The sequence below is a fragment of the Phacochoerus africanus genome, chromosome 4, assembly GCF_016906955.1.
Source record: "Phacochoerus africanus isolate WHEZ1 chromosome 4, ROS_Pafr_v1, whole genome shotgun sequence".
Taxonomy (NCBI): domain Eukaryota; kingdom Metazoa; phylum Chordata; class Mammalia; order Artiodactyla; family Suidae; genus Phacochoerus; species Phacochoerus africanus.
Genome location: NC_062547.1, coordinates 68,855,810 through 68,882,628, shown reverse-complemented (window position 1 = coordinate 68,882,628; position 26,819 = coordinate 68,855,810). Strand labels below are relative to the sequence as shown.

The 26,819-nt window shown below is 42.8% G+C and overlaps 2 protein-coding genes across 2 annotated transcripts; both read left to right on the top strand.

The window, feature by feature from the left end:
* Nucleotides 1–9,361: 9,361 nt before the first annotated feature.
* LOC125124285 (olfactory receptor 7D4-like) lies at nucleotides 9,362–10,282 on the top strand. Its single transcript, XM_047774430.1, has one exon. The coding sequence runs from the start codon at nucleotides 9,362–9,364 to the stop codon at nucleotides 10,280–10,282; it is 921 nt and encodes a 306-aa protein (XP_047630386.1).
* Nucleotides 10,283–24,861: 14,579 nt separating this feature from the next.
* On the top strand, nucleotides 24,862–25,686 carry LOC125124671 (olfactory receptor 7A10-like). Its single transcript, XM_047774706.1, has one exon. The coding sequence runs from the start codon at nucleotides 24,862–24,864 to the stop codon at nucleotides 25,684–25,686; it is 825 nt and encodes a 274-aa protein (XP_047630662.1).
* The last annotated feature ends 1,133 nt before the right edge of the window (nucleotides 25,687–26,819 follow it).

Here is a 26,819-nt window from a genome sequence, read left to right as displayed (position 1 = left end):
AATTAGTAACTGCTTAATGGGAGCCAAGTTTCCTTTTGGGGTGACGGAAATGTCTGTGGGGCATTCCTTGATAGTACCTTTCCCAATTTTGACAGTAAGTGGTCAAGTACAGGAGCCATGGTCTAGCAAGAAATGATGCCCAGGGATGAGAACTCTCAGGGTTGAGGGTCAGGTCTCCCCCAGCAAGGAAGCCATCGAGTCTAGCAGAGGTGTCATTCAAGGAGAGGCGGATGGAGAATGGATAGTCCAGGAGGGAGACAATGAGGATCACTTGTGGCCTCGAGGCACCTCTATAACCAGAAGATATAGTTTGACCCCTGGGTGCTCCTCTTACTCGTAGATCATCTCACTCACCCTCTCCCCTAAAAACAAGCCTTGGGAACTCTGAAAGAGCCTTTTCCAGAACCTATGCAAAAAAGTTGATCCAGGTAGGGATGGGCTAGGGGTATGGGATTGGCATATGCACCCTGAGGTGTATGGAATGACCGGAGAATGGGGACCTGTTGTTTAGCCCAGGGACCTCTACCCAGCATTCTGTGATGATCTAATGGGAAAAGGATCTGCAAAAGTACAGATGTGTGTAAAGGAATAACTAGGTCACGTTCTTGTACAGCAGAAATGATCACAACATTGTAAATCAACTGTACCTCCAGAAAACTTAAAGAAATGAAAAAAATAGGAGTTCCCATCATGGTGCAGAAGAAATGAATCCACCTATTAACCATAAGGGTGCAGGTTCGATCCCTGACCTCACCCAGTGGGTTAAGGATCTGGCATTGCCATGAGCTGTGTTGTAGGTTGCAGAAGCGGCTTGGATCCCACATTGCTGTGGCTGTGGTGTAGGCCGGCAGCTGTAGCTCCAATTCGACCCTTAGACTGGGAACCTCCATATGCCACTGGTGTGGCCCCAAAAATCAAAAAACCAAAAAAAATATATTAAATAATTAAAAAATGAAGAAAATACAAATGATGCATGGAAATTATAAAAGAGCTGTCTCCAGAACCTACACCAAAATGTTGATCAAAGTAAGGGAACACAAGCCAAAAGAAACAAGTGGGACCATGACGGATAAAAAGGTTTTGCACAATAAAGGAAATCAACAACAAAATAAAAGGACAACCTGCCAAATGGGAGAAAGTTTTTCCAAGTCATATATCTGATATGGGGTTAATATTCCAAATATATGGAAGAATTCATACCAATAAATATTAGGAAAAAAAACTATCCAACTAAAAAAGGGCAGAAGATTTTTACAGACATTTTCCCAAGGAAGACATACAGCTGGCCAACAGGTAATTCAAAATGTGCTCAACATCACTATTCGGCAGAGAAAAGCAAATCACAACCACAAAGATATCACCTCATACCTGTTAGAATGGCCAGTATCAAAATACAGGGACTGGCGTTTCCTGGTAGCCCAGAGGTTAAGGATCTGGCATTACCACTGCTGTGATAAGGGTTCAATCGCTGGTCTGGGAACTTCCTCTTGCCCAGGACATTGCCCCCACACCCCCAAAATTCATGGCTTATCAAATGTTGGTGAGGGTGTGGAGGAAAGGGAACCCCTGTGCACTGTTGTTCGGAATGTCAGTTGTTGCAGCCACTGTGGAGAACAGGATGGAGGACCTCCCAAAAGTAAAACTAGAATGTCCACATAGTTCAGCAATTCTACTGCTGGGTATTTATATGAAAGAAAGAGAAACACTTCTTCCAAATGAAATCTGCATCTCCGTATTCATTGCAGCATTGCTTATAATAACCGAGACTTGGAAACACCCATGTTTACTGATGGATAAATGGGCAAAGAAAATTTGGCATGTATATTTATATATATAATTCCTTATATATTATAAATCCACATTGTAGATACATATATATAATTCCCTATATATTATAAATCCTCATTGTATATACATATATAAATCAGCTTGGAGAAGGAAGCAAATCCTGCCTTGTGGGACAACATGAGTGAATCTTGAGGGTATTATGCTAAGTGAAGTACGTTAGAGAAAGACAAGTACCATATGACCTCATTTTATGTGGAATGAAACAAAAATCTCATTGATATGGGAAGCAGACTGGTGGTCACCAGAGGCAGGGGTTGGAGGGTGGGTTACATGAGTAAAAGTGGTCAATATGACCAAATGTCCAGTTTACAAAGTAACGTCCAACTTAGGGACTATGGCTCATAATACTGTTTTGTGTATTTAAATGTTAGTGGAACAGTAGATCTGAAGAAAACCTCATCACAAAAATCCAATTTCTAGCCATGTATGTTTATGGATGTCAACTAGACATGCTGTGATGGTCATCTTTTTAATTGAAGTGTAATTGGTATAGAGTATTATTTTATAATAACAGCATATTACAACACAGTGATTCAATATTTTTGTAGAGTATACTTCATTTAAAGTTATCGCATCCTTGGAGTACCTGCTGTGTTGCTGTGGGTTAAGAATCTGACTGGAGTGGCTGGGGTCCCTGTGGAAGCGTGGGTTCAATCCCTGGCCTGGTGCAGTGGGTTAAAGGATCTGGCTTTGTGCCATCATAGGTCACAGCTGCAGCTGGGATTCCACCCCTGGCCTGGGAACTTCCATAGGCCGTGGGTGTGGCCATTAAAAAAATAATAAAGTTATTATAAGCTTGGAACTTGTATGAGGGGAGAGGGGCTGATGATTGAAGCAATCACCCGTGGTCAAAGATGTCATTAAATCTGCTGAAGTAATGACGTCTCCATGACAATCCAGGACAGGGCTCAGAAAGCTTCCAGGTTGGTGAACCAGTGGACATATGGGGATAGGATGGTGCTGGGAGAGGGCATGGCAGCTCCTTCTCTGTACCTTGCCTGATGCATCGCTTTTATGTTTTATCCTGATAGATATGCTTTTGTACTAAACTGACAATTTAGTAAAAATTATTGTATTAAACTATTTGGGAAAAGAACCTCCCAAAGCATGGGTATATATGTCCATGGAACAACAGACTCCCTTTGCTGTACACCTGAAATTAACACAATATTGTAAGAAAACTCTACGCCACTAAAGTTTTTGAAAAGTGACATAACATTGGGCATGTTGTTTGTGCTGTACGATGTATCCTTGTAGATTATTTGATTTTATTTAGTCATTTGTGGATGGGCCCCTGGCTTGTGGAAGTTCCTGGGCCAGGTAACCAACCTACAGCACAGCTGTAACCAGAGCCACAGCAGTGACAACATTGGATCCTTAACCTGCTGAGTCATGAGAGAACTCCTGATTTGTTTTACACATAGTAGTTGATGACTCTGAATCCCCTATCCCTACCTCGCTTCCTTTATGTTGTATTTATTCATGTGCTTTTTAGATTCCCCATGGAAGTGATAACATACAGTATTTGTCATTCTCTATCTGTCTTATTCACCAGGATTAATAACCTCTAGGTCTACTCATATTGTAGCAAAGAGGTAGAACTTCCTTGTTTTTTTATAGCTGTGTAGTATTTCATTATATTTATATACCTTCCATTATATACACATACATAGCGATCCCTTTGCCATGTATGCATATATTGAATCACTGCCTTGTATACCTGAAACGAATATAATATTATAAGACAACTGCATCTCAATCTAAAATAAAGTTGACCCAAAAGTCCCATAGCACAGACTATAGTAAATGCTGGGCTTTGTTGTCTAGATTCTGCCTCAGACTATCATCCAGGTACAGACAGTGCAGCCCTATGCTAGCTCATCCATCCTTTAGCTGTCTTTCTGAACTGCCCTCAGCCAAAGGAAGCTGCCTCTCCCAGGGTCACAGCACTCAGATCTCTTGCTGTGGGAGCATAACTGACCCATAGCCATCTGGATCCACCACTGTGTTTCCACTGAAGTTGGTCCTGGCAGCTCCCAGCCATTGACTGGGCACAGCAGAGTACCAGTACCTGCCCACTGCCATGACCCCAAAATGATATTGACGTCGAGGGTCAGTCACACCTGCCCAGAGGGAGACTCCTCTTCTTGGCATAAAGGACCTGAAGTCCCAGGCAGTAGCATAGCTTCAAGTTCAATGGGACTTTTCCACTGTCTCTGAAGGTATGTCCTCTTTACAGAGTCAAGACCTCTAAACTTGCAGAGGCCAGAGTAGTGGAGACAAGAGCACAGACGCCCCACTGGGTGTGATAGTAAATGGGCCTGCTTCTCTTCTGAACCCTTGATTTATGGACCCATGCATTCTATAAATTGGAAGAATGTCACATCAGGATTGTCCTTGATTTGGAAGGAATACTGCATCCTGCAAATCATGTAGCCAGAATAGCCTATGCAGTCCAAGGCCTGCACCAGATATAATTATTCTCTTTGAAATGAAACGTCATCCTTAATCATCTATTAATTTTTTTACATTCCCTTATTTTATTTATTTAATTTTATTTTTAAATTTTTTTGGCTGTACTGTGACGTGGAGCTCCAGGGCCAGGGATAAGATCTGAGCTGTTGTTGCAAACTGCGCTGCAGCTCAACCCACTATACTGGGCTGGGTATTGTGCCATAGCAGGGATCTCCTCTTCCTTATTTTATATTCATTTAAATGCATACCTTACTCTCTCTTTCATTTCTCAGACAACATTTTTGTGTGTGTGTGTGTGTGTGTGTGTGTGTGTGTTTGTCTTTTTGCCTTTTCTAGGGCTGCTCCTGCACCATATGGTGGTTCCCAGGCCAGGGGTCGAATTGGAGATGTTGCTGCTGGCCTATGCCAGAGCCACAGCAATGTGAGATCAAAGCCGTATCTGCGACCTACACCACAGCTCACGGCAATGCCAGATCCTTAACCCACTGACCGAGGACAGGGATTGAACCCACAAACTTAGGGTTCCTAGGCAGATTCATTAACCACTGAGCCATGATGGTAACTCCCCCAGACAACCTTTTTATGTAGTTTATATTTGCCAGCTAGATTTCCTTAATACTCCTCAATACACTCTACCTGGGTGTATTTAGAGCCCTCTCCAATATCAACAAATGCTTCCATGATACCAGCCAGTATGAAGGAATATTGTTCAGTACTCATTTTTTTTTTTTGGTCTCACTTGGGGCATATGGAAATTCCTGGGCAAGGGATGGAACCTGCTCCAGAGCAGTGACCCAAGCTACAGCAGCCACAACACCAGAACCTTAACCCACTGTTCATTAAGGAAACTCCTTTTACTCCTCATTGTGAAGGTCCTTTGAAGAAAACCCAAACTATTAATCACTGTGCTTTTCTTCAGAAAGGACCTCTCGGCCTCCATGACATTGTGGACACAAGCGATTCACGACATCTCCAAAGACTTCTCAAGGGAAGAGCATTCCAGAGAGGTGGTTCTTGGGTCTGGTTCCTGTAGGAATTAAACCTTCTCTGGGGGACACGTTGTCATTTAAAAGCAAACCAAAGAAAGAAGAGTTTCTTCTGGGAGGAAGGAAATTCATCTCCCTCCAAGGCTGCTTGCTGAAAATTGTCCATCTTGGCTGAAAATCTTCCACTCTCTCATGTCTGTGCCCCAAAGGACCAGCATTGTTTGTAGAATGGAAAGACAACTGGAAAAGTTCATTTAATGAGCACCTCTGGGAATCCACCCCCTGAGATGCTGGCAACTTGAGACATGTGCCCAATGCCCCTTTCCTATAATTCTCTGAGCCCAGCCAAGTGCAAACAGAACTGGGCTTCCCAAGGACAGACCCCGGAAAACAGAAGGCTGCAGGGATACCTTTTGGAAAGAAGGTTCCAGGAAGGGTTGGGGTAGTAAGAGAGAAGAGAGGGGAGAAAGGGGGAACCGGGCTTATCCTCTAGAACAGTGATATGTGAAGTCCCATATTCATTTATTCCATGACAGTGAAGTCTCTGTACTTTGAAGGTGCTTTCGTTTCTGTGGAAACAAGACTTTTCCAGCTCTTGCGGTTTCCTTCTCTTTCTTCTTGGAATCTAGAGCTTGTCTCCAATAATTTTTGCGCTGGGTCTCCACTTCTGCCCTACTAATCCGCAATTGCAGGCTCCTGTTGGATTGCCTGTGTCCAACCGCTTATTCATCAAGTAGTCAATGGAGATTGAATATGCACAAGGTATGGTCGGATTTATTACTCATGTGATTGGATTATTCCACTCAGCTGGCTGGTTTGTTTTGGTCACACTGGTGACATGCAGAAGTTCCTAGGCCAGGGATGGCAGCTGAGCCACAGCAGTAACCAAAGCCACAACAGTGACAAAGGCAGATCTTTTACCTGCTGAGCCATCAGGGAACTCGTGTTGTATTCTGCACCTAGTTTGCAGTACTGTTAGCACCTAATGGTTTTGTACTGATTGCTGTTGTCTCACTTAGGTGTCCTCAATATCAGCTACAATTAATGTAACTCTTTCTGGTACTCTGTACTCAGACAGTCCCTTTTCTCATTGAACCAATCTCCTTAAATATTCAGGAGACTATTGACATATTGAAGTTAGACTAGCCTGCCTTACCCTCTTCATAAATTTAAGGTATATATTTTAAGGATGTGATATACAATATCCAGGGGGACCCAGTTGTTATCAAAGCATTTTGTATTAGGTTAAGAAATTGTCCTTGGTTTCCTGCCTTAGTGAGAGGCTCTGTCCTGGCTCCTAACTGTCAGTACTGACTGCCACTTACGTTTCCTCAAATGCAGTTTCCAGTGTGATTTCAGCTATGTTTTCTCTTCACCCACCTATTTTGTTGATGAATTCTGTGAAGTTCCTAGTCTTGAGCCAGCTCTTCATTCTTAGACTAGGTATTACTTGTTTAGGATATATAATTTTCTTAAAAGAGATTTGAAAGCATTTTATATAATATGAATATTCCATTTTGTTTCAGTATTCAAGCATTTGATGACCTTGAAATTATCTTTTTTGTGCTCTTCTATATCCCTTTGGTTCCAATCTTTTTTTATTTTTTTGGATGCACATGAGGCCCAAAAGATGATTGGCCCGGGATCGAACCCACAACACAGTTGCACCCCAAGCCATGGAAGTGACAATGCTGGATCCTCAAACCACTGAGCCACATGGGAACTCTTGGTCTCAGTCTTTATTACATGTCTATCATTTGCAGGAGTTGAGCACCTGCAATGGGCCAGGCAGCATGTAAGTCCCTGGAGAGATGCTGATGAGCAAAACCAGTCACAACTTCTTACCCACAAATAAATACAGAATTACCAACATGAGAGAACATCAAGAATAGCACAGGAAGGAGTTCCTTATGGCATAGGAGGTTAAGGATGTGGTTGCTGCTGTGACACGTGTTTGATCCCTGACCTCAGAACTTTCACACGAAGAGCGTGCATCCAAAAAGAGAGAGAGAGAAAATATATTTTTCCAAAATGTACATTCCACCTACACCACTCCCAGTGGGACAAGAACAAAATGTTAAAAAAAGAATAGTACAGGAAGCTCCACTCGTGGACCTCACCCTCTGTCCTCCTGACCCTCACCCTCTGTTCTCCATCTCACTGGCTTCTCAACTACCTTCAACCACCTGCCCTTACCAAGCGCACCACCCCACAGGGCAAGTGTGAACTCTGTTCTCTCAGCTCAACATGCTTGTCCTTCCTCTGTCTCCTCTGATTTACAATCACCCTTCTTTCCTCTCACAGTTCAATATTCATATTTCAGAGAGCCCTCTCCCACACACCTCCCCAGAGCCAATTATCCCTCAATGGGTTTTCTTTCCTTGTTTTTTCATTCTCTCGGCATTGCTAACGCCAAACGTTTTTCTACTATGGAGAATGTATACATTTATTTTCATCTGAAATTGGCCTTTCAATTTTAGGGTGGTTTGATCTATAGGACCTTTGAATATTTTTTAGTCAAAACTTTCTCTTATTTGGTAGTGAACACCACTGATTTTTACTGCAATACATTTCTACTTCTGAGCATGAACAAATGAGCTCACATTCTCATACAGTTTGATTTTATTTTGAAAGTTTTGTGATTTGTTTCCTCTTCTTATGCTTGAGTTCTTATGCTTTTCCCTCCTCTTGGAAGAATGCACCTGGCAGGTGGTACCTGAAAACAAGACCCATAAGGATCATCACTAAAAGAGCCATTAGGATCATCACTAAGTAGAAGTGCTACACGGCAGTCCAAAGAGGTAACAGGCATGTTGTGTTTATAATTGGAATTCCATCTTTGATGACTGTCTTTGTTTAAGGGAAATGATGATCACTGATAGAGAATTTGTAAGACAAATTTATTTATTTAAACAATCTCCCATTGATGAAGTGTCTGCAGTATGTGTCAGAAGAATCACACTAGAAAAATTATATCATCCCATTTAACTCACTCATTAGTCTTACAGTCTATGGAATGTTACTCCCATGGTAGAGGTGAGGCATCTGCCCCTGAGAAAGATTAAATAACTTTGTCTTGAGGTCGCACAGATGGAAGCTGGTGGACCAAAATTCTATTGAGGAAGCCTAACTCAAGATCTCATCTTCCTTTTTATTCTTTCTGAACCCATGCCACAGCATTGACAATGATGAATCCTTAACAGTTGGGCCACCAGGAAACTCCTAAGATCCCATGTTCTAAATCGCAATTCTGTACTATACAGTGGGAGATTTAAGTATCAACAATAATTATCATAAAAATGGATGAATAATGATACTAATAATAGCTATCATGTATTGAGATCTCACCATGACAAAGGCATTTTAAGACCTCTCAAAGGATGTCCTTAGAGGACCCACAATGAGCAATGAGATCCTGCTATTAAGCACTGAGAATTATGTCTGCTCACTTATGATGGAGCATGATAATGAGAGAAAAATGAATCTATACATGTATGTGTAACTGGGTCACTAGGCTGTACAGTAGGAAAAAATTGTATTGGGGCAACACCAATAATATAAAAAATCAATTTTAGAATTAAAAAAAAGGTAAGTGAGAGTTAACTGTGACATCAAATCAGGTCATAGACTTGAGGTTGTTGGAACTGAAAATCTATGACCTAATCACCACCAAATGACTTCTTTGAACAAGGGATGTGTGGAGATTATTGAAGAAGAGGACTTAAATGTCTTCACTCATTTTGGAAGGGTGTTATCTGAGAAGATATTGGTTTATGTTCATCAATGTGAACAGGAGAATTTGTACCTGTTGCATGGGCAATAAAAAGAGAGAGAGAGATTTTTTCTTAATTAATGTCTGAATAATTACATACATTTAAAATGGAAATAGGCTACCCCTTGAATGAGAGAATCACTGGCAATGGACGGACAAATGGGGGGGTGCTAGTTGTCCATGAAAAGGTGGAATGAAAAGGTGGTGACTAGCTCAGGTGCCAGTTGGCTGTTCACTGAAAGTTGCTTTTGCCTCCTTCCCCAGCAGGCACACCAGCTACATGGAAGCAGGAAACCACACAGGAGTATCAAAAATGTTCTTCCTCCTGGGTCTCTCAGATGACCCTGAACTGCAGCCCCTCCTCTTTGGAGTGTTCTTATCCATGTACCTGGTATCCCTGCTTGGGAACCTGCTCATCATCCTGGCTGTCAGCTCTGACTCCCGCCTCCACACCCCCATGTACTTCTTCCTCTCCAACCTGTCTTTTGTTGACATCTGTTTCGTCTCTACCGCTGTCCCGAAGATGCTAGTGAACATCCAGGCACAGAGCAAAGACATCTCCTACATAGGATGCCTCGCTCAGGTGTATTTTTTAATGGTTTTTGCTGGAATGGACAATTTCCTCCTGACCATGATGGCCTATGACCGGTTTGTGGCCATCTGCCACCCCTTGCACTACATGGTCATCATGAACGCCCGCCTCTGTGTCCTCCTGGTACTGATGTGTTGGTTAATTCTTTTCTGTGTTGCCCTTGTTCATCTTCTACTCTTGAGATGTCTGACCTGTATAGGCACTGAAATCCCACATTTCTTCTGTGAACTGGATCAGATTCTCAAGGTGGCCTGCTCAGACACCTTCATCAATGAGGTCTGTTTGTATGTGGCCACTGCCCTGCTGTGTATGCTTCCTCTCACTGGGATCCTCTTTTCTTACTATCAGATTGTCTCCACCTTAATGAAAATGGCATCCACTGAGGGCAAGTACAAAGCCTTTTCCACCTGTGGGTCTCACCTCTCTGTGGTCTCCTTGTTTTATGGGACAGGTATGGCGGTCTACCTCACTTCTACTGTGACCCATTCTCCCCGTAGAAGCTCCATTGCCTCAGTGATGTACACTGTGGTCACCCCCATGCTGAACCCCTTCATCTACAGCCTGAGGAACAAGGATGTGAAGGGGGCCTTGGGAAGGCTCCTCAGCTGAGTCCCTTGCTAGAGATGGGCCACTGGCCTCAGATCCAAGTGAACATGGTGGGCTCCAAGGACAAATGATGCAAAGTTCAATGTCTTGTTTCTTTTCTCCCTTCAAAACATGCTTGACTTCTTTTTGTAAAGCATGTGTGACTTAACATGTCTTTGTTTTTGGATTGGTGTTTCTCAAACAGCCCTCTCAGCAATTCCCTTTTGACATTTCTCCTTTATATCTTGTCTATAAATTCCATGTTTATTCAGCATTTTGCAGTCATTCTCATGGACTGATTGACTGAGTGTGTTTTCTTCCCTGTGTTCACTTCTCCTCTCCCCCACCCATGTTCCTTGCTCCTTCCTATAAAGTGCTTGAAGATGCATCCTTGGTTCAGTATCAGCTTCTGAGGGAAACAAACCTATTATAGGCATGGGTTCCTGTCTTGGCCAGCAGGTTAAGACCCCAAGGACGAGGGTTCCATCCCTGCCTTGATCAGTGTGATAGGGATGCTGCTTTGAGTGAGCTTCAGTTTAAGTCGCAGATGCAGTTCAGATCTGGCATTGCTGTGACTGTGGTGTAGCCTGTCCGCTGCAGGTCTGATTTCACCCGTATCCTGGAAAGTTCCATAGGCTGTCAGTACTGCCCAGAAAAGCCAAAAAAAAAAAAAAACCCCATAAAACACAAAGAACAGGAATCTTGTTTTGAGAGCCAGCTTTTCCAAGTGGTTGATAGCCATATATTGTGTCAGAAAACTCTGAAACACTGCTTCATTGTCTTTTTTTTTGCCTTTTTAGGGATGTACCTGTGGCATATGGAATTTCCCAGGCTAGGGATTGAATTGGAGCTGTAGCTGCCAGTGTACACGGCAGCCACAACAACAGCGGGATCCAGGAGGCCTCTGTGACTTGCAACACATCTCAGGTCAATGCCAGATCAGGAACACACTAAGCGAGGCCTGGGATCAAACACACATCCTCATGGATCCTATTTGGGTCCGTGAATGCTGTGCCATGATGGGAACTGCACACTGCTTCATTCTTGGCCTTCCTTCTTCCCCTTCCTCTTTCCTCTTCTTGTTTCATTGGACATTTATTTCCCATCAGGGCCGTTTTCAGATGTGCTCCAAGATTCTCAAACATCTAATAATGGATATAATAAATGAATAAAAGATTTTGTTTCCTGGTTTATTTTAGGGGAGGGAACGTTCTGGAGGTTCCACCAGGAGTGGTAGTTACAACTTGTGGAATGTACTCAGAAGTTAGTTCACTTTATGAGAAGACTATTGATAGAATAAGTCTGCAGTGAAGGATGGGGTGGCTGAATCTGTCATCATTTCCCCTACTTACCCTGGGATCCCTTCCCCATGTCCACAGCAATCTAGCCTGACTGCCTCTGTCAGCACCAGGTGGAACCGACCTTCTGCATGCTTGATGGCAGACCTGACTGCGAATTATGCCCCACCAGGGACAGCTCTTGATGGAGAGTCATGGGGGATACCATCTTCTTCACCCTTTGGTCGTGTGTTAATTCTGATGTTTGGATGTTGTGCCATTTCCCAGAATTTCCCTACAGGATGAAAACTCTGCTCACTCATGTGGGGGATGACTTAAGTTAAGCTTGATTGGATGTACTCTCTTCCCTGTATCACTTCTCCTCACTCTAACCCATGTTCCATGGTCCTTACTCCTTCCAATAAAGTGCTTACACATGAATCCTTGGCTGGGCATCTGCTTCTGTTGAACGAAAGCTAAGACAGGTGATCAAGACCATGAAGAGAAAATGATACCATGAATGATACCAAGGACTTCTGGGGCAAAACCAAGCAAACACAGAAACAAACAAGTATTGGGTATACAGAAAGATCTCCAAATTCCTGCAAAATCATAACTTGTTAGGTAGGGATAACATATTCAGTGTGGCTTTAACTCAACTTCATTCCACTAAGATTAATCCATAATGTATTTATCATCTGCTTCATAGAAACACACCTGGGGACCAAAGAGGTAAAGGTGATTGCAGTAAAGAGTGGCAGCCATAAAAATACTGGTGTGTCATAAAGAATGTTGATAACAAAGATACAGGTTTTCAGCACTCCTTGGATAATTCTAAAAAAACATTTTAAAATTTATTAATAGATTTCTTGAGGGATAATTTATATACCATGAAATTCATCCATTGAGATGATGAATTCCATTGTTTTGGTTAGTGTAGAGTTATTCAATGATCATCACAGTCCCATTCTAGAACATTTCTATCACCCTAGAGAGTTCCTTCGTGCCCATTTGCAGTTAACATCTGTATCATATCTCATGATATCACTTAGTGCGGAATCTAAAGAAAATCATATAGGTGTTCTCTTGTGGCGCAGCAGGTTGAGGATCTCACATTGTCACTGCAGCCGCTCGGGTCACTGCTGTGGTGCAAGTTCACTCCCTGGCCCAGAAACTTCCACATGCCATGGGTGCAGCCCCCCACCCTGAGAAGTTACAAGTGAACCTATTTACAAATCAGATTTAAACACACAGAACATTGAGTAGATTTCCCTTTGCCCTCCCCAAACCCCCAATCCATCCCTCCTTTCTCATCCTTCCCCTTTGGTAACCATACATTTGTTTTCAAGGTCTGTGAGTCTGTCCTGCTTTGTAAATAATTTCACTTGTATCACTTTTCAAATTCCACCTATATGATAGCATATGATATTTGTCTTTCTCTGTCTGAGTCCCTTCACTTAGTATGATAATTTTTTAATTAAAGTATAGTTGATTTAGAGTGTCGTCAATTTCTGCTACACAGCACATTGGTCCAGTCATATTTATCTACATATATAATCTTTTTCTCTTACGTTCTTCCATCATGTTCTGCCCAAAGAGAGTGCATATAGTTCCCTGAGCTATACAGTAGGACCTCATTGCTTATCCATTTCAAGTGTAACAGTTTGTATCCACCAACCCCAAACTCCCCATCCATCACACTCCTGCCACCTTTCCCCTGGGCAATCACAATCTGTTCTCTAGTCTGTGAGTCTGTTTCTGTTTTTCAATACAGCACACTTCCACTCAAGAGCAGATATGGGAGTTCTCTGGTGGCTCAGCCAGGTAAGGATTCAGTGTTTTGACTTTTGTAGTTTGGGTCATGGTTGTGGCACTGGTTTGATCCCTGGCCCAAGAACTTTTGCATGCCAGGAGTGTCACCAAAAAATTAAATAATAAATGAAAAAGAAAAAGCATGTATACATGAGCTCACACCCACACACATGCTTTGCATTTTATTTGAAAGGCTTTGCCATCTTGTTTCCCCTTCTCTGTGTGGTCCACATACTTCCTCGCAAGGGACATCCTACTTTTCCCTCTTCTGGAGGATTCCACCAGGCAGGCAGCGTCTGAAAGAGGGAGCCATAGGGATCATCCCTAACAGCAACCACTTGTCTGTGGCAACTGCCCTGTTGGGTGTGCTTCCCTCACTGGAATCTTTTTCTCTTACTTTCAAATTGTCTCCTCTTTAGTGAGAATGTCCTCTATGAGGGAAAATAGGAAGCCTTTTCCACCTGTGGGCCTCCCCCCTCTGTGGTCTCCTGGTACTTTGGGACAAGCCCGGCAGTCTACCTCAGTTGTGATGTGATCCGTTCTCCCCGGAGAAGCTCCATGGCCTCAGTGATGTACACTGTGGTCACCCCCATGTGGAACCCCTTCATCTACAGCCTGAGGAACAAGGATGTGAAGGGGGCCCTGGGCAGGCTCCTCAGTTGAGGAGCCCCTTGTGCGTGATGGGCCACTGGCCTCAGAACTAAGTGGCATTGTGATGCCCAAGGGAGAATGTTGTGCATTTAAACGTCCTGAGTCTTTTGTGATACTCAAGGACAGGCTTCAGTTCTTGTCTTCTCAAAGCACCGATGCCCTTTCCTTTTATTTGTTTTTCTATTAGTTTGTCCTCAACCATCTCCTCAGTAATTCCTGTTTAATCTTCTTTCTTATTTGCAGACCATAAAGGTCTATCTGGGGGGAGTATTATTTTTACAGCCATTCCGTCAATTCTCAACACTATATTTGAAGCACTTATATCAAGTGTGGCATGGTTTTCCCCCAAACACCCTCTCAAATGTTGACATTATTCACCTTAGTTTCGTTGTGTGTTTCACCCTGGATGAGATGGAATGAAAATCATACTACAGTCATAAACAAACACTTCAAATATGAAGACTCTTCAGATCCCACTGTGGAGCAGTGGGTTAAGAATCCAACTTCAGCAGCTCGGGTTGCTGCAGAGGCATGGGTTTGACCCTCAGCCTGGTGCAGTGGGTTATGGATCTGGCTTGCTGCAGTTGCAGCTGGGATGCAATCCCTGGCCTGGGAACATCCATATGCTGTGGGTGCAGCAAAAAAAAAAAAAAAAAAATAAGGAAAATAGAGAGAGAGAATATTCTTCTTGTTTTATGTGTATGCTCTTGTATCTTGACAAAAATTTTTTTCTTTTTTCTTTTCAGGGCTGTGCTTGTGGCATATGGAAGTTCACAGTCCAGGGGTTGAATTGGAGCTGTAATGCTGGCCTATGACATAGGCAAAGCAAAGCCAGATCCAAGCCAAGTCTGCAATCTATGCTGAAGCTTGCAGCAATGTTGGTTTCTTAACACACTTAAGGAGGCTGGGGATTGAACTCCCATCCTTATGGATACTAGTCCAGTTCTTTACCCCCTGAGCCACAATTGCTACTCCAGACCACATTTTAAAAAAGTATTTCCTCTCCTTTCCATTTTTCAAAAAGATTGAGATTGGGATGGACTCTAGGCAGGAACACTGACATTCAGCCCACATTCCTAAGTTTGTCATCATACTTCTCCTGAAAAAGCATTAGCTTTATCTTTTCAGACTGGCCACCCCCACATGGGAAGGGACATGGAAGCCAGCAGCTGTCACTGCTCCCACCTGGTAGCTTCACTACCAAAGAGCCACTGGATGCATTTTAGCTGCTGAGGTGTTTAACAAATCTCAGGAAAGGATTCTGATTGGTACAATCATGTGCTCTTTCCCCCTTGGAGCAGTCAACTGGGGTCAAGAGACAATGTGACTGGCAGCCTATTCAGAATCACATTCGTTTATTCAGCTTATCAAACCTATTTTTACTGAGGATTTACTATGTGCCTGTGTTTGATTTAGACTCACCCACTGCAGGGTAAAGAAGATCAGGAGCCTGGGGAGGGCAGTTTGTCCCAACAAAAAGGATGGTCTTTGTACACCTCACTGAGAAATTAACTTTCTTTTTTTGCTTTTTAGGTCTGCACCCATGGCATATAGAGATTCCCAAGTTAGGGGTGGAATTGGAGGTACCGCTGCCACCCTACACCACCGCCACAGCAACACATCTGTGAGGTACACCACAGCTCAGGACAATGCCAGATCCTTAACCCACTGGGGAAGGCCAGGGATTGAGCCCACAACCTCATGGTTCCTTGTTGGATTATTTTCCACTGTGTCATAATGGGAACTCTGAGAAAGTTACTTTTGTGAGGATAGTGAATGGCTTAGGTGAGTAGTATCTGGAGACAGAGTGCCCCAATCAGAGGGTAAGGTTAATACAAAGACCCTGAGGTGGGAGGTTACCCTGGGTGTGGGGTGGGGTGTGGGTGGACTCTAGCTGGATCAGAGAGTGAGGGGAGCACAGGAGAAGAGGAGGACAGGTATTGGGCTGGTCACATGAGGCTTTGCCTGTCACTGAAGGGTTTTTGCTTTCATTTATTCTGAGTGACAGGGAGAATCATTGCAGAGACTTGAGCAGAACCATTACATGACCTACCTTAGCATTTTTATTTTCTTTTTTGGCTGGAATTGCCGCATGTGGGATTTCCCAGGCCAGGGGCTGAATCGGAGCAATAGTTGTGACTTGTGCTGCAGCTGTAGCAATGCTGAATCCTTAACCCACTGTGCCAGAGCAAGACCTCCTGCCTTAGGATTTTAAGAGATGATTCTGGCTTCCTGGTTCAATAGCTATTGGAGGGTGTGAGGAAGCCTGTGAGTTGGGCTTTCTTTTGAAGCCGGAGCCAAGCGGATTCTTTATCAGTCAGCATATGGGTGTGAGAGAAAGTGATGAGCCAAAATGTCTCCAGGGTTTGAGGCCTGAACAACTGAACTATTGGACTTTCATCTATTGAGACAGGGAGGGTGGTGGTTGGAGCACATTAGGAAAGAAAGAGGATATCAGAAGTCCAGGTACTGAAATGCCAAAAAGGAGATAGTCTAACTCAATGAATATTCATAGGGTTCCACTTAGTTGAATAACTAGATTCGTCAAATTCATAGAGACAGAAAGGGGACTAGAGAGTCCTAGATTCTGGGGGGAGAGGGGCAGGGGTGTTAATGTTTCTTGTATGTGAATACATTTCACTCTAAAATGGAACCGGAGACACATATGCAATGGAATATGACTCAGCCATAAAAAGGAGGAAGTAATGCCCTTTTGCAGCAGCATGGATCCGACTAGAGATTCTCATACTAAGTAAGTCAGAAAGAGAAAGACAAATACTATATGATATCAGTTGTATGTGGACTCTAAAATATGGTAAAAATGAATTTGCCTACAAAACAGAGACAGACTCACAGACCTAGAGAACAGACTCGGTTGCCAAGGGGAAGGGGGCAGGGAGGGTGATGACCAGGAGTTTGGGGTTAGTGGATGCAAATGATTACATTTAGAATGGGTAAACCACAAGTTTCTATTTTATAGCACAGGGAATTACATCCAATCTCCTGGGACACACCATGTGGAAGATAATAAAATATATATATATATATATATATATATATATATATACACACTGACATACACATATGTATGACTGGGTCACTTTGCTGTACAGCAGAAATTGGCACAATATCATACATTAACTATACCTTAATAAAGAATGTTAAAAATCCAAAAAGTCTAAAAATACAAGGTGTAAAAATTCACATGTCCACTTATTTAAAAAATAGCCACAGGTGAGAACATTTTTATCCATTTAGAATCGGCCTGCTTTGTGTAATCTGAAAATCTGCATTGGATGCTGTTACTTTGTTGTTGTTGTTGTTGCTATTTCTTGGGCCGCTCCAGTGGCATATGGAGGTTCCCAGGCTAAGGGGCTAATCGGAGCTGCAGCCACCGGCCTACGCCAGAGCCACAGCAACGCGGGATCCGAGCCACATCTGCAACCTACACCACAGCTCACGGCAACGCCGGATCGTTAACCCACTGAGCAAGGGCAGGGACCGAACCCGCAACCTCATGGTTCCTAGTCGGATTCGTTAACCACTGCGCCACGACGGGAACTCCGGATGCTGTGACTTCTTAAAGAGACAGGGCCTGGTCCTATCAGGTTCAGTGGTTCAACCAGAAGGACCCCAAGCGTGGTCCTTGTGGTTGAAGCACTGTTCTGATGCAGTGACTTCCTGTGGTGTTGAAAGATGTCACCTGGATACATATGTCCCCTCCCCGTCCAGGAGTTCCTTTCTGCAGCCTGTTCAAAGACCTGCTATGAAGGGCTTCTGCCAGATGCTTTCCAGTCTAGGAATGACATGTCAAAAGTTATGCCTACCACTCCCTATGGTTTTAGCTTTTTCATGGATCATCATCCCGATGCCTTGAACCCCTACAGATCTTCACGTGATATGAGAATTAGATCTGTAGTCATTTCTTTCAGTTAACTACTCTCAGCTAAATGGATAATAAAACTACTTTTGTCTCTCTGAGAAGCCCAGATAGTTAAGGTTGGATGAGATCCCAAAGTGATGTCTCAGGGTCCCAGGGAGACTGGAAAAGTTCTTCCTTAGGATGTCAAGAAAGGATGAAGTCCATAACAGATGGCTCTGCAGATCTGAGAAAATGTTGGCGCAGTCATTGAGGTGTTCTGGAGCACAGACTCACCTTTGGAGGAGTCCCACCCCAGGTAGAATGAGCAGGCCCTGTGGTCCCAGGAAGAGTGTGGCTTCAAAAGCTCAGGCATTAACCTTATGCTAAGTGAAATAAGTCATGTGTAGAAAGGCAAATACTGCCTGATATCCCTTATATGTGGAATCTAGAGAATACAACACTTTTAGTGACTCAAACTAAAAAGAAGCAGGCTCACAGATCCAGAGAACAAACTAGTGGTTACCAGTAGGGAGAGGGGAGTGGAGGGGTCAACAGAGGGGGAAAAGGTACCAACTATTAAGTATAAAATAAGCTGTAGGAGTTCCTGCTGTGGCACGGTGGGATTGTGGCATTGCTGCAGTGCTGGCACACAGGCTTGATCCTGGGTCTGGCACAGTGGGTTAAGGATCCGACATTGCACAGCCGTGGTGTAGGTGGCAACTGTGGCTTATATCTGATTCCTGGCCCTGGAACTCCATATGCTGTGGGGTGGCCAAAAACCAAACCAAAACAAAACAGGCTATGAGGATCTACTGTATAACACAGGGAATATGGCCTATATTTCACAATAACTATAAATGGAATATGACCTTAAGAAAAAAGGAGGCTGCACTAGCTACACCAGAAGAAAATTCTGACAATTGGGGAAAACAAGAAACAAGCAAAGCAAAAAATGCTCAGGCAGATCCTGAGAGTGGTATCAGCTAGAGGCTGTCATGAACGAGATGTCTTGACACTCAATGATAAGGTTTTTCTTGGAAAGAGATCCAGGAATCGTAGAGGCTGTCATGAACGAAATGTCTTGACACTCAATGATAAGGTTTTTCTTGGAAAGAGATCCAGGAATCCTACCTCTTTAGTTGCCACATTTATTTTACTGGCTATTCTAGAAGAATGACCAGTGTCAGACTTCATCATTTTTTATTGACTAAGTCTTTTATTTGTTTCTATAAAGTATGACTAATTCTATCAGACAAAACCATATGATGGTAATGTTTTAATTTTTATTTAATTGCTTCCTTTATTTTAGGTTCATTCTACATATTGGTAGTTTGATTTTTAATACATTATTGATTTCCATGAGCGCCCCAAATCTTCATAGCATATTACTTAAAATTATCTTGGGAGATCCCTGTTGGCACAGTTAAGGATCTGATGTTCCCACCACTGTGGCACGGGTTCGGTCCCTGGCCCAAGGACTTCCACAGCCAAAAGAAAAAGAAAAAATAGAAAAAAATGAGATTGATCATCTTTAAAAATTTCCCTGCTTCTGTTATTATTCTTAGATGACATACTTGTATAGTCTGTTTTCATTTCTTGATAAGAATTTCCAGAAGTTTGAGCATTTCCCCTCCATTTTATTGATCAAATGGATAGTTTGTTTATTTTTACCACAATAAATTCTAGTTTTTGTTCCTTTGCCTCTTTTTAAATTGGTTTTGGAGTATTTTCTTCCTTTTTGTAAAGGTTTAATGTGTAAAGCACTTTTCATTGATATATTTGTAAAAATAGCATAATTTTATTTTCTAATTTGAAACAATTAAAATGCATATTTTATTTTAGAATGCCTTTTTACTAAAATGTAGAAAGGCCCCAAATTATTTATGTTGGCTCTTTTCACTCCAAAGGTGTAAGTGTTAACATTTGCCTATTTACTTTCTATATGTATGTTTTAAAAGTTTTGTATTTTGGGAGCTCCCGTTGTGGCTCAGTGGTTCACAAACCCAACTAGGATCCGTGAGGAGGCGGGTTTGATCCCTGGCCTTTCTCAGTGGGTTAAGCTTCCAGTGTTGCTGTGAGCTGTGGTAAAGGTCTCTGATCCCACATTGCGGTGGCTGTGGTGTGGGCCTGCAGTTGTAGCTCCGAATCAACCCCTCGGCTGGGAACTTCCACATGCCTCAAGTGTGGCTCTAAAAGGAAAAAAAAAAAAAAAAGAAAGAAAAAGAGAAAGTTTCATATTTTTATTTTATTATCCAAAATGAGAAAAAATTAGTCAATATACTTACACCAGTCGAAAAAATCTGCAATATTTTACAGCAATTTGACATAATTGGTACATTGTTCAAGAAACTTCACTTATTTTATAAATAGTAGAAAATTATTGCTCTTCCACATTTTTTTTTCCTTTTTTTAAAATAACGAGGAGTTCCCATCATGGATCAGTGGTGAACGAATGCGACTGGGAACCATGGGGTTGCATGTTCAACCCCTGGCCTCGCTCAGTGGGTTAAGGATCTGGTGTTGCCATGAGCTGTGGTGTAAGTCACAGATGAGGTTTGGATCCAGTGTTGCTGTGACTGTGGTGGAGGCTGGCAGCTAGAGCTCTGATTCAACCCCAAGCCTGGTACCCTCCATATGCCTCGGATGCTGCCCTAGGAAAAACAAAAAAAAGGCAACCCCCACCCCCCAAAAAAACAAAACAAACAACCTCTCCCTTTCCTAGATCATCATTAACTAATAAAATAAAATAAAATATTGACATTTTTGCTGTAAAATTCAAGAAAGAATATAGAGTACTATAGTCAGTATGCACATCCCCCCCCTCAGAAATAACCAATAGTACCCCTTAAAATATACTTGCTTCCAGTCATTTTATTTACTTAAGCATCCATGAAAATTACATGGGTGTGTGTGTGTGTGTGTGTGTGTGTGTGTATAGTGTGTCCATAATGTGTGTCTTTTTTTTTTTTTGTCTTCTTAGGGCTGCACCTGAAGAGTTTGGAAGTTCTCAGGCTAGAACTCAAATTAGAGCTGTAGCTGCAGTCCTAATGCCACAGCCACAGCAACGCCATATCCAAGCATCATCTGGGACCTACAGCACAGTTCAAGCCAATGCCGGATCCTTAACCCACTGAGCAACAACATCATCCCTAGGAGAGAACTGCCAAGATGAAAAAAAATTGGCTCCAAACTTCCCACATGGGAATAGAATTGTCAGTCATAGCTTCCAGTTTTATTATGGTTCTTTCTTTTCCAAGGGCCAATGCTGTTTAGAAATAGGGTCACACTAGGGACACGTATTTAATTAGGCACTTTGAGGATTCAACCGTGGAGGTCCTTGAAAGGATAAATGTTCCATGTTTGTCCCTGTGCTCCCAGCACACTGACCCAAGATCAAGAATATTTTCACCTTGCTGACCCCTGGTCTGTTTGGATCTCAAACCAACTTTCTTCCTGGAGATCTCTCACCATCCATACTCCACTCCAGCAGCTCAACCAGGGTATCTTCCCTGCTGTCATCTGGGTGATCCATTTGGGCTTAGTAAGTGCTTTCAGAAAGAAGAGTGTGTATTCATGCACATGGAAGAGGCTTTTGTGAGCAGCAAAGTAACTCCAGGTAAAGGGACATGAATAGTGGCTGAGAAGTTCTAGAACAAACCCTGAAGATTTTTTGTCTTTTTAGGCCCTTCTGCATATGGGAGTTGCCAGGCTAGGGGTCAAATGAGCTGTGCCACAGCCACAGCACTGAGGGATCTGAGCCACATCTGTGACCTACACCACAGCTCAAGGTAATGCCAGATCCTTAACCCACTAAACAAGGCTGGGGATCGAACCCGTGTCCTCATAGTTGTTTCCACTGAGCCATGACAGAAACTCCCTTATTTTTCTTTTTTTGTGCTATATTTGACTGCTCTTTGTATTATTGACATATAGTATCACAAAATTAATGCCTGGAAAAGTTTTACCATGCTCAGAAGGGTTTGGCAAGGCCTTATGCCCCCCAAGAATTTTGTTACTCAGATATTTTTTTCCTTTAAATGAACGTATTTTATTTATTATCAGAATATAAATCAGAATTTGATACTTCATATTTTTTCTAGAAAATCATCTTTCTTTGATATTTTAAACAAATATATTTTACAAATATTTTCAACAAATATTTTCTCTGGTCATCTTACAATTTTTCTTATTTTCTCTCCACCTGATTTTCTATCCCAAATATCTTTCCTTTGGTATGCTTGACCTCTCTGTTTTGCTTAGTCATTTTACTTTGAACATCTTCAAAGCAATTGACAGTTTCTGTGAATGTCTATGAAAACTTTCTAAATTGGAAAATTTAGGGCCGAGTGAAGGAAGTGCAGAAATTGTAAAAGGAATTGCTAGCATAACAAAAATCATTTCCACCAAATAATAAACTTTAGGGAAGACGTATTAAATATAGGAATAGTTGATGGGATTTGAGGAAGCTTTGGGGATATGCCATCCTGCTGAAATAGCATGGTTTTGATTGCTGATGAATCTTGATTTCTCATGTTTATTTTTTATGGTTTTATTTCAAAAGTTTTCCTTTGAAAGGCATATGGAAGTTCCCGTGCTAGGGGTCGAATCAAAGCTGCAGCTGCCCCTCTACACCACAGCCACAGAAACACTGATCGGAGCCAAATCTTGTGACCTACACTGCAGCTTGGGGAAATGCTGGATCCTTAACCCACTGAGTGAGCCAGGGATTGAACCCTCATTGCCCTGGACACTAGGTTGGGTTCTTATCCTGCTGAACCAGGAGGGGAACTCCTGATTTCTCAGTTTAGAATTGGATTTGCCAGGAGTTGGCCTTGTGGTGCAGTAGTCACAAACTCGACTTGTGCCCAGTGAGGAAGTGGCCTCACTCAGTGGGTAGAAGACCCAGCTTTGCAGTGAGGAAGTGGCCTCACTCAGTGGGTAGAAGACCCAGCTTTGCAGTGAGCTGGAGTGTAGGTCACAGACAGCACTCCAGATCTGGTGTTGCTGTGGCTGTGGTGTAGGCCAGCAGCTGCAGGTCCGATTTGACTCCTATCCTGGGAACTTCCTTATGCCACAAGTGTGGCCTTACATTTTTTGTTTTTGATTTGTGGTCAATCTGACTAATTAAGATGTATAAAAGAATAAGCTTGGATTAATCAATACAAACATTTTCTTGTTTTAAAAAATTCATTGATTTATGGTTTTACTTTCAATATTTATGCCAGATTCCTTCATTAGATTTATTTGTCATTTGTTCCGACGTGTACAACTTTAAAAACTCTTCTAAGTTCATGTGCTTGGTTATAAAAAAATAATGCAAAATGATGATAGAAATCTTAGAAAATGTAAATAACATGACATGAGAGGAAACATATAGGATAGCAATTTATATCCTCATACCTTTACTTGTGGCCACCTATCCATGTGCACTTATGTTTCATATAAACATTAGTTCCGGATTTGACTCTTTCAGGCTGAAACTGGTTTAACAAGTGTTCTCCCGCCACAAATGAGACCATCACACTTGACTATTGTTATATATATATATACACACATTGTCTTTACTAGGGCCACACCCATGGCATATGGAGTTTCCCAGTCCAGGGGTCAGATCAGAGCTGTATCTGCTGGCCTATGCCAGAGCCACAGCAATGCCAGATCTGAGCTGTGTCTGTGACCTATAGAAGAGCTCATGGCAATGCCAGATCCTTAACTCACTGAGCGAGGCCAGGTATCAAACCCTGAAACTCCATGGTTCCTAGTCAGATAGGTTAACCACTGAGCCACAGTGGGAACTACATATTGTCATAGTTTAAAATACTGTACTTTCATAGGTGAGAAATGTCACTTTGGTTGTATTTGCCACAGTTATTGTTAGTGAAATTGTGTAGTGTTGAACTTTGGCAGCTTTGGAATGTCCAGTCATAGAAGGCACAAGCCGGGATGTTGGGCATTAAATCCCCACACTGTATCTTCCTGGCTGTATGATCTTAGGCAGGTCACTTGACCTCCCCGTACCTCAGTTAACATGGAGGTTCAGATGGTAGCAGCTGCCTAGAGCTGCAGTGAAGATTAAATGAGGTAATATCAGGAAAGAGCTTAAAAGAGTGTCTGTTACTGTAACCTAGGTGATGGCCATTGTTGTTGTCAGACCAGAAGCAAGTTGTCTATTATTTATAGACCTCAAGTGCCAGACATGCCAAGACCATGGTGATAGGAGCCTGGCACATGTTACAGCATCCCTGAGGGGAGACGGTCAAGGGCAAGCCTCAGGAGCTGCTCCTGGCCAAGTGGAGGTGAACCTGGAAGTGCAGTCTCCAAGCTTCATTTTCCTGTGCATCTCTTCCCATAACGGGGGTGGTGGGAGAGGTAGAAACACTCAGGGGAGTGGGAGGGTGTGTGCCCTCTCAGGGTCTTGGATGCCTACTTTGCTCAGCCCCGCCAAGTACTCTCTGTAAAGGTCGAACTTGAGAGGCAGGACTTCCAGGCATCCACCATGCTGAGTGTGATCTGGGATGGACACTGTGCGTTGCAAGAAAGCAAGCTGCCAACTAAGGAGAGTGTGTGATGATCTAGGTAACAATCCGGCATGGGCTAACCCAGGTTCTGCTCGTTTTAGGGAATAATGCTTTAGTCTCTGGGTCATTGGGAACACTTGGGGTACACAAAACAGCTGCTCTTTGCCAAAGTAGAGAAGTACTATTGTGACAGCGACCCACACCATGAAGCTTGATGGTCTATTAACATCGAGGCAATGGCTAATTTGTGATAAGTGTCAGAAGAGGGGAATAGATTTTCCCCTACATGATACAGTTGTAAGATAATTGTGTTTGTAATCCTCTCAGAATGTGAATAGTAGATTCTTGGTCAAAAATGTGTGTGTGTGTATTTTTTTCCTGAGGTGTCATTAATAGGATAAAGTATTTCTATATTTGGGGACTCCTGCTTGTTTGTTTAAATTTGCATGGCTTTGTTGCTTACCTGGCAGAATTATTAGCTCCATGGATGCAGGGAACCAAACAGGTGTCTTGGAATTCCTCCTCCTGGGCCTCTCCGAGGACCTAGAATGGCAGCCCCTCCTCTTTGGTCTGTTCTTGTCCATGTACCTGGTCTCTGTGCTTGGGAACCTGCTCATCATCCTGGCCATCAGCTCTGACTCCCGCCTCCACACCCCCATGTACTTCTTCCTCTCCCACCTCTCCTTTTCTGATATATGTTTCAATTCCACCATTGTCCCCAAGATGCTGGTGAACATCCAGACAGCAAGCAAAGCCATCACCTATGGAGGCTGCATCACCCAGATGTATTTTTACTTGGTCTTTTTGTATCTGGACCACTTCCTCCTAACCGTGATGGCCTATGACCACTTTGTGACAATCTGTGGCCTGTTGGCTCTAGTCTCTTGGTCCGTCAGTATCCTGGTCACCCTCCTCCACAGTCTGATGGTGCTGCGTCTCTCGATCTGCACACACACAGAAATTCCCCACTTCTTCTGTGAGTTGACTGAGGTGCTCCAGTCCTCCTGTTCTGATGCTCTCAGCAATTACATTGTGCTGTTTTCTGTGACTGGCCTGCTGGGTATTCCTCCACTGACTGGGATCCTTTTCTCTTACTCTAGGATTCTTTCCTCCATATTGAAAATGTCTTCAACAGAGGGGAGGTACAAAGCATTTTCTACCTGTGGGTCTCACCTAACAGTCATTTCCTTATTGTACGGGACAGGGTTAGGCATGTACCTCAGTTCTGCTTTTCCAAGGATTTCCTTTTGCCACTTTTGTACCCCCTTTTCTCTGCACAAATGTTCATTCTTTGTCTCCTCTACCTAACGGCTAGACATATCAAGATAGCCATCAATTCACCCACCAGAACGGCGAAATTTACTTATTGTCCATTGAGCCCAAGGACTGTTTTGGGGAATAAAGTTGAATCTAGTCTGTGAGTGCCTCATAGACCTTATTCTGTATTTTAGCTCTCTCTGGAAACAAACGTATCATTGGCCTTAGTAACAGCCCTTCACATTCTCAATAAAAGCTCCCATTGCCCCATGCATCCTTATTTTGGACGGAATGTTTGGGCCCCCAACCTTTGTGTTGAAACTGTACCCCCTCGTGTGATGGTATTGGGATGTGGGGCTTTGGGGTGTTAACTAAGTTTTGATGAGATCATGAGGATGGAGCCTTCATGATGGGAGGGGTACCTTGTGAGAGCATGTGCGAATTTGCCTTCTCTCTCTCTTTTCTGCTCAGTGAGGATGCAATGAGGAGTGGACAGTCTGAAACCCAGAAACGCATCTTTACAAGAACTGGATCAGGCTGGCCTCCTGATCTCAGACTTCTGGCTTCCAGAACTGGGAGAAATATATTTTTGTTGCTTAAAAGCCCCTTCGTTTGTTGTTGTTTTGTTACAGCAGTCCAAACTGACTAAGCACTCTTTTCTTCAAATAAATGGCAGAATTTGTGTTAGCCATCCATTTTATGATACAATCTAACAAGTAACCCATATCCTCTCTCTATGCTCTAATCTGTCATCCTTACTCTTTATCACATTTTTATTCCAAAATGTCTCCACATCCTTTCTGCATAAAGGTCTCCCAATCCAGGTTTTTGCTATAATTGTTTTGTGATGTTAATCTTTTGAGCCTTCATAGCCTGTTTAAAAATAATTATTTTTAATGGATAATTTCACTGTTGAAATGCAACAATGTTTTGAAAGGATAGACAGTGTAAAACATCTATGCCATCGAACTGAAGGAAGGAGCACAGGAAGGAAGGAGAAAAGCTTTGAGTTTGTTCTCCGTTGAGCTGTCACTTCCTAAGGGAAGTCCCTCCCAGCTCCAGATCCCCAGGTGTCACAAATAAGCTCTCACGGGTCCCTGTACATACTGCTGCAGGTCATGTTCCCTGAAAAGCTGCTTCTGAGACAAGAACAGACTTTCAGGAAGTTTCTTGGGATAAAATAG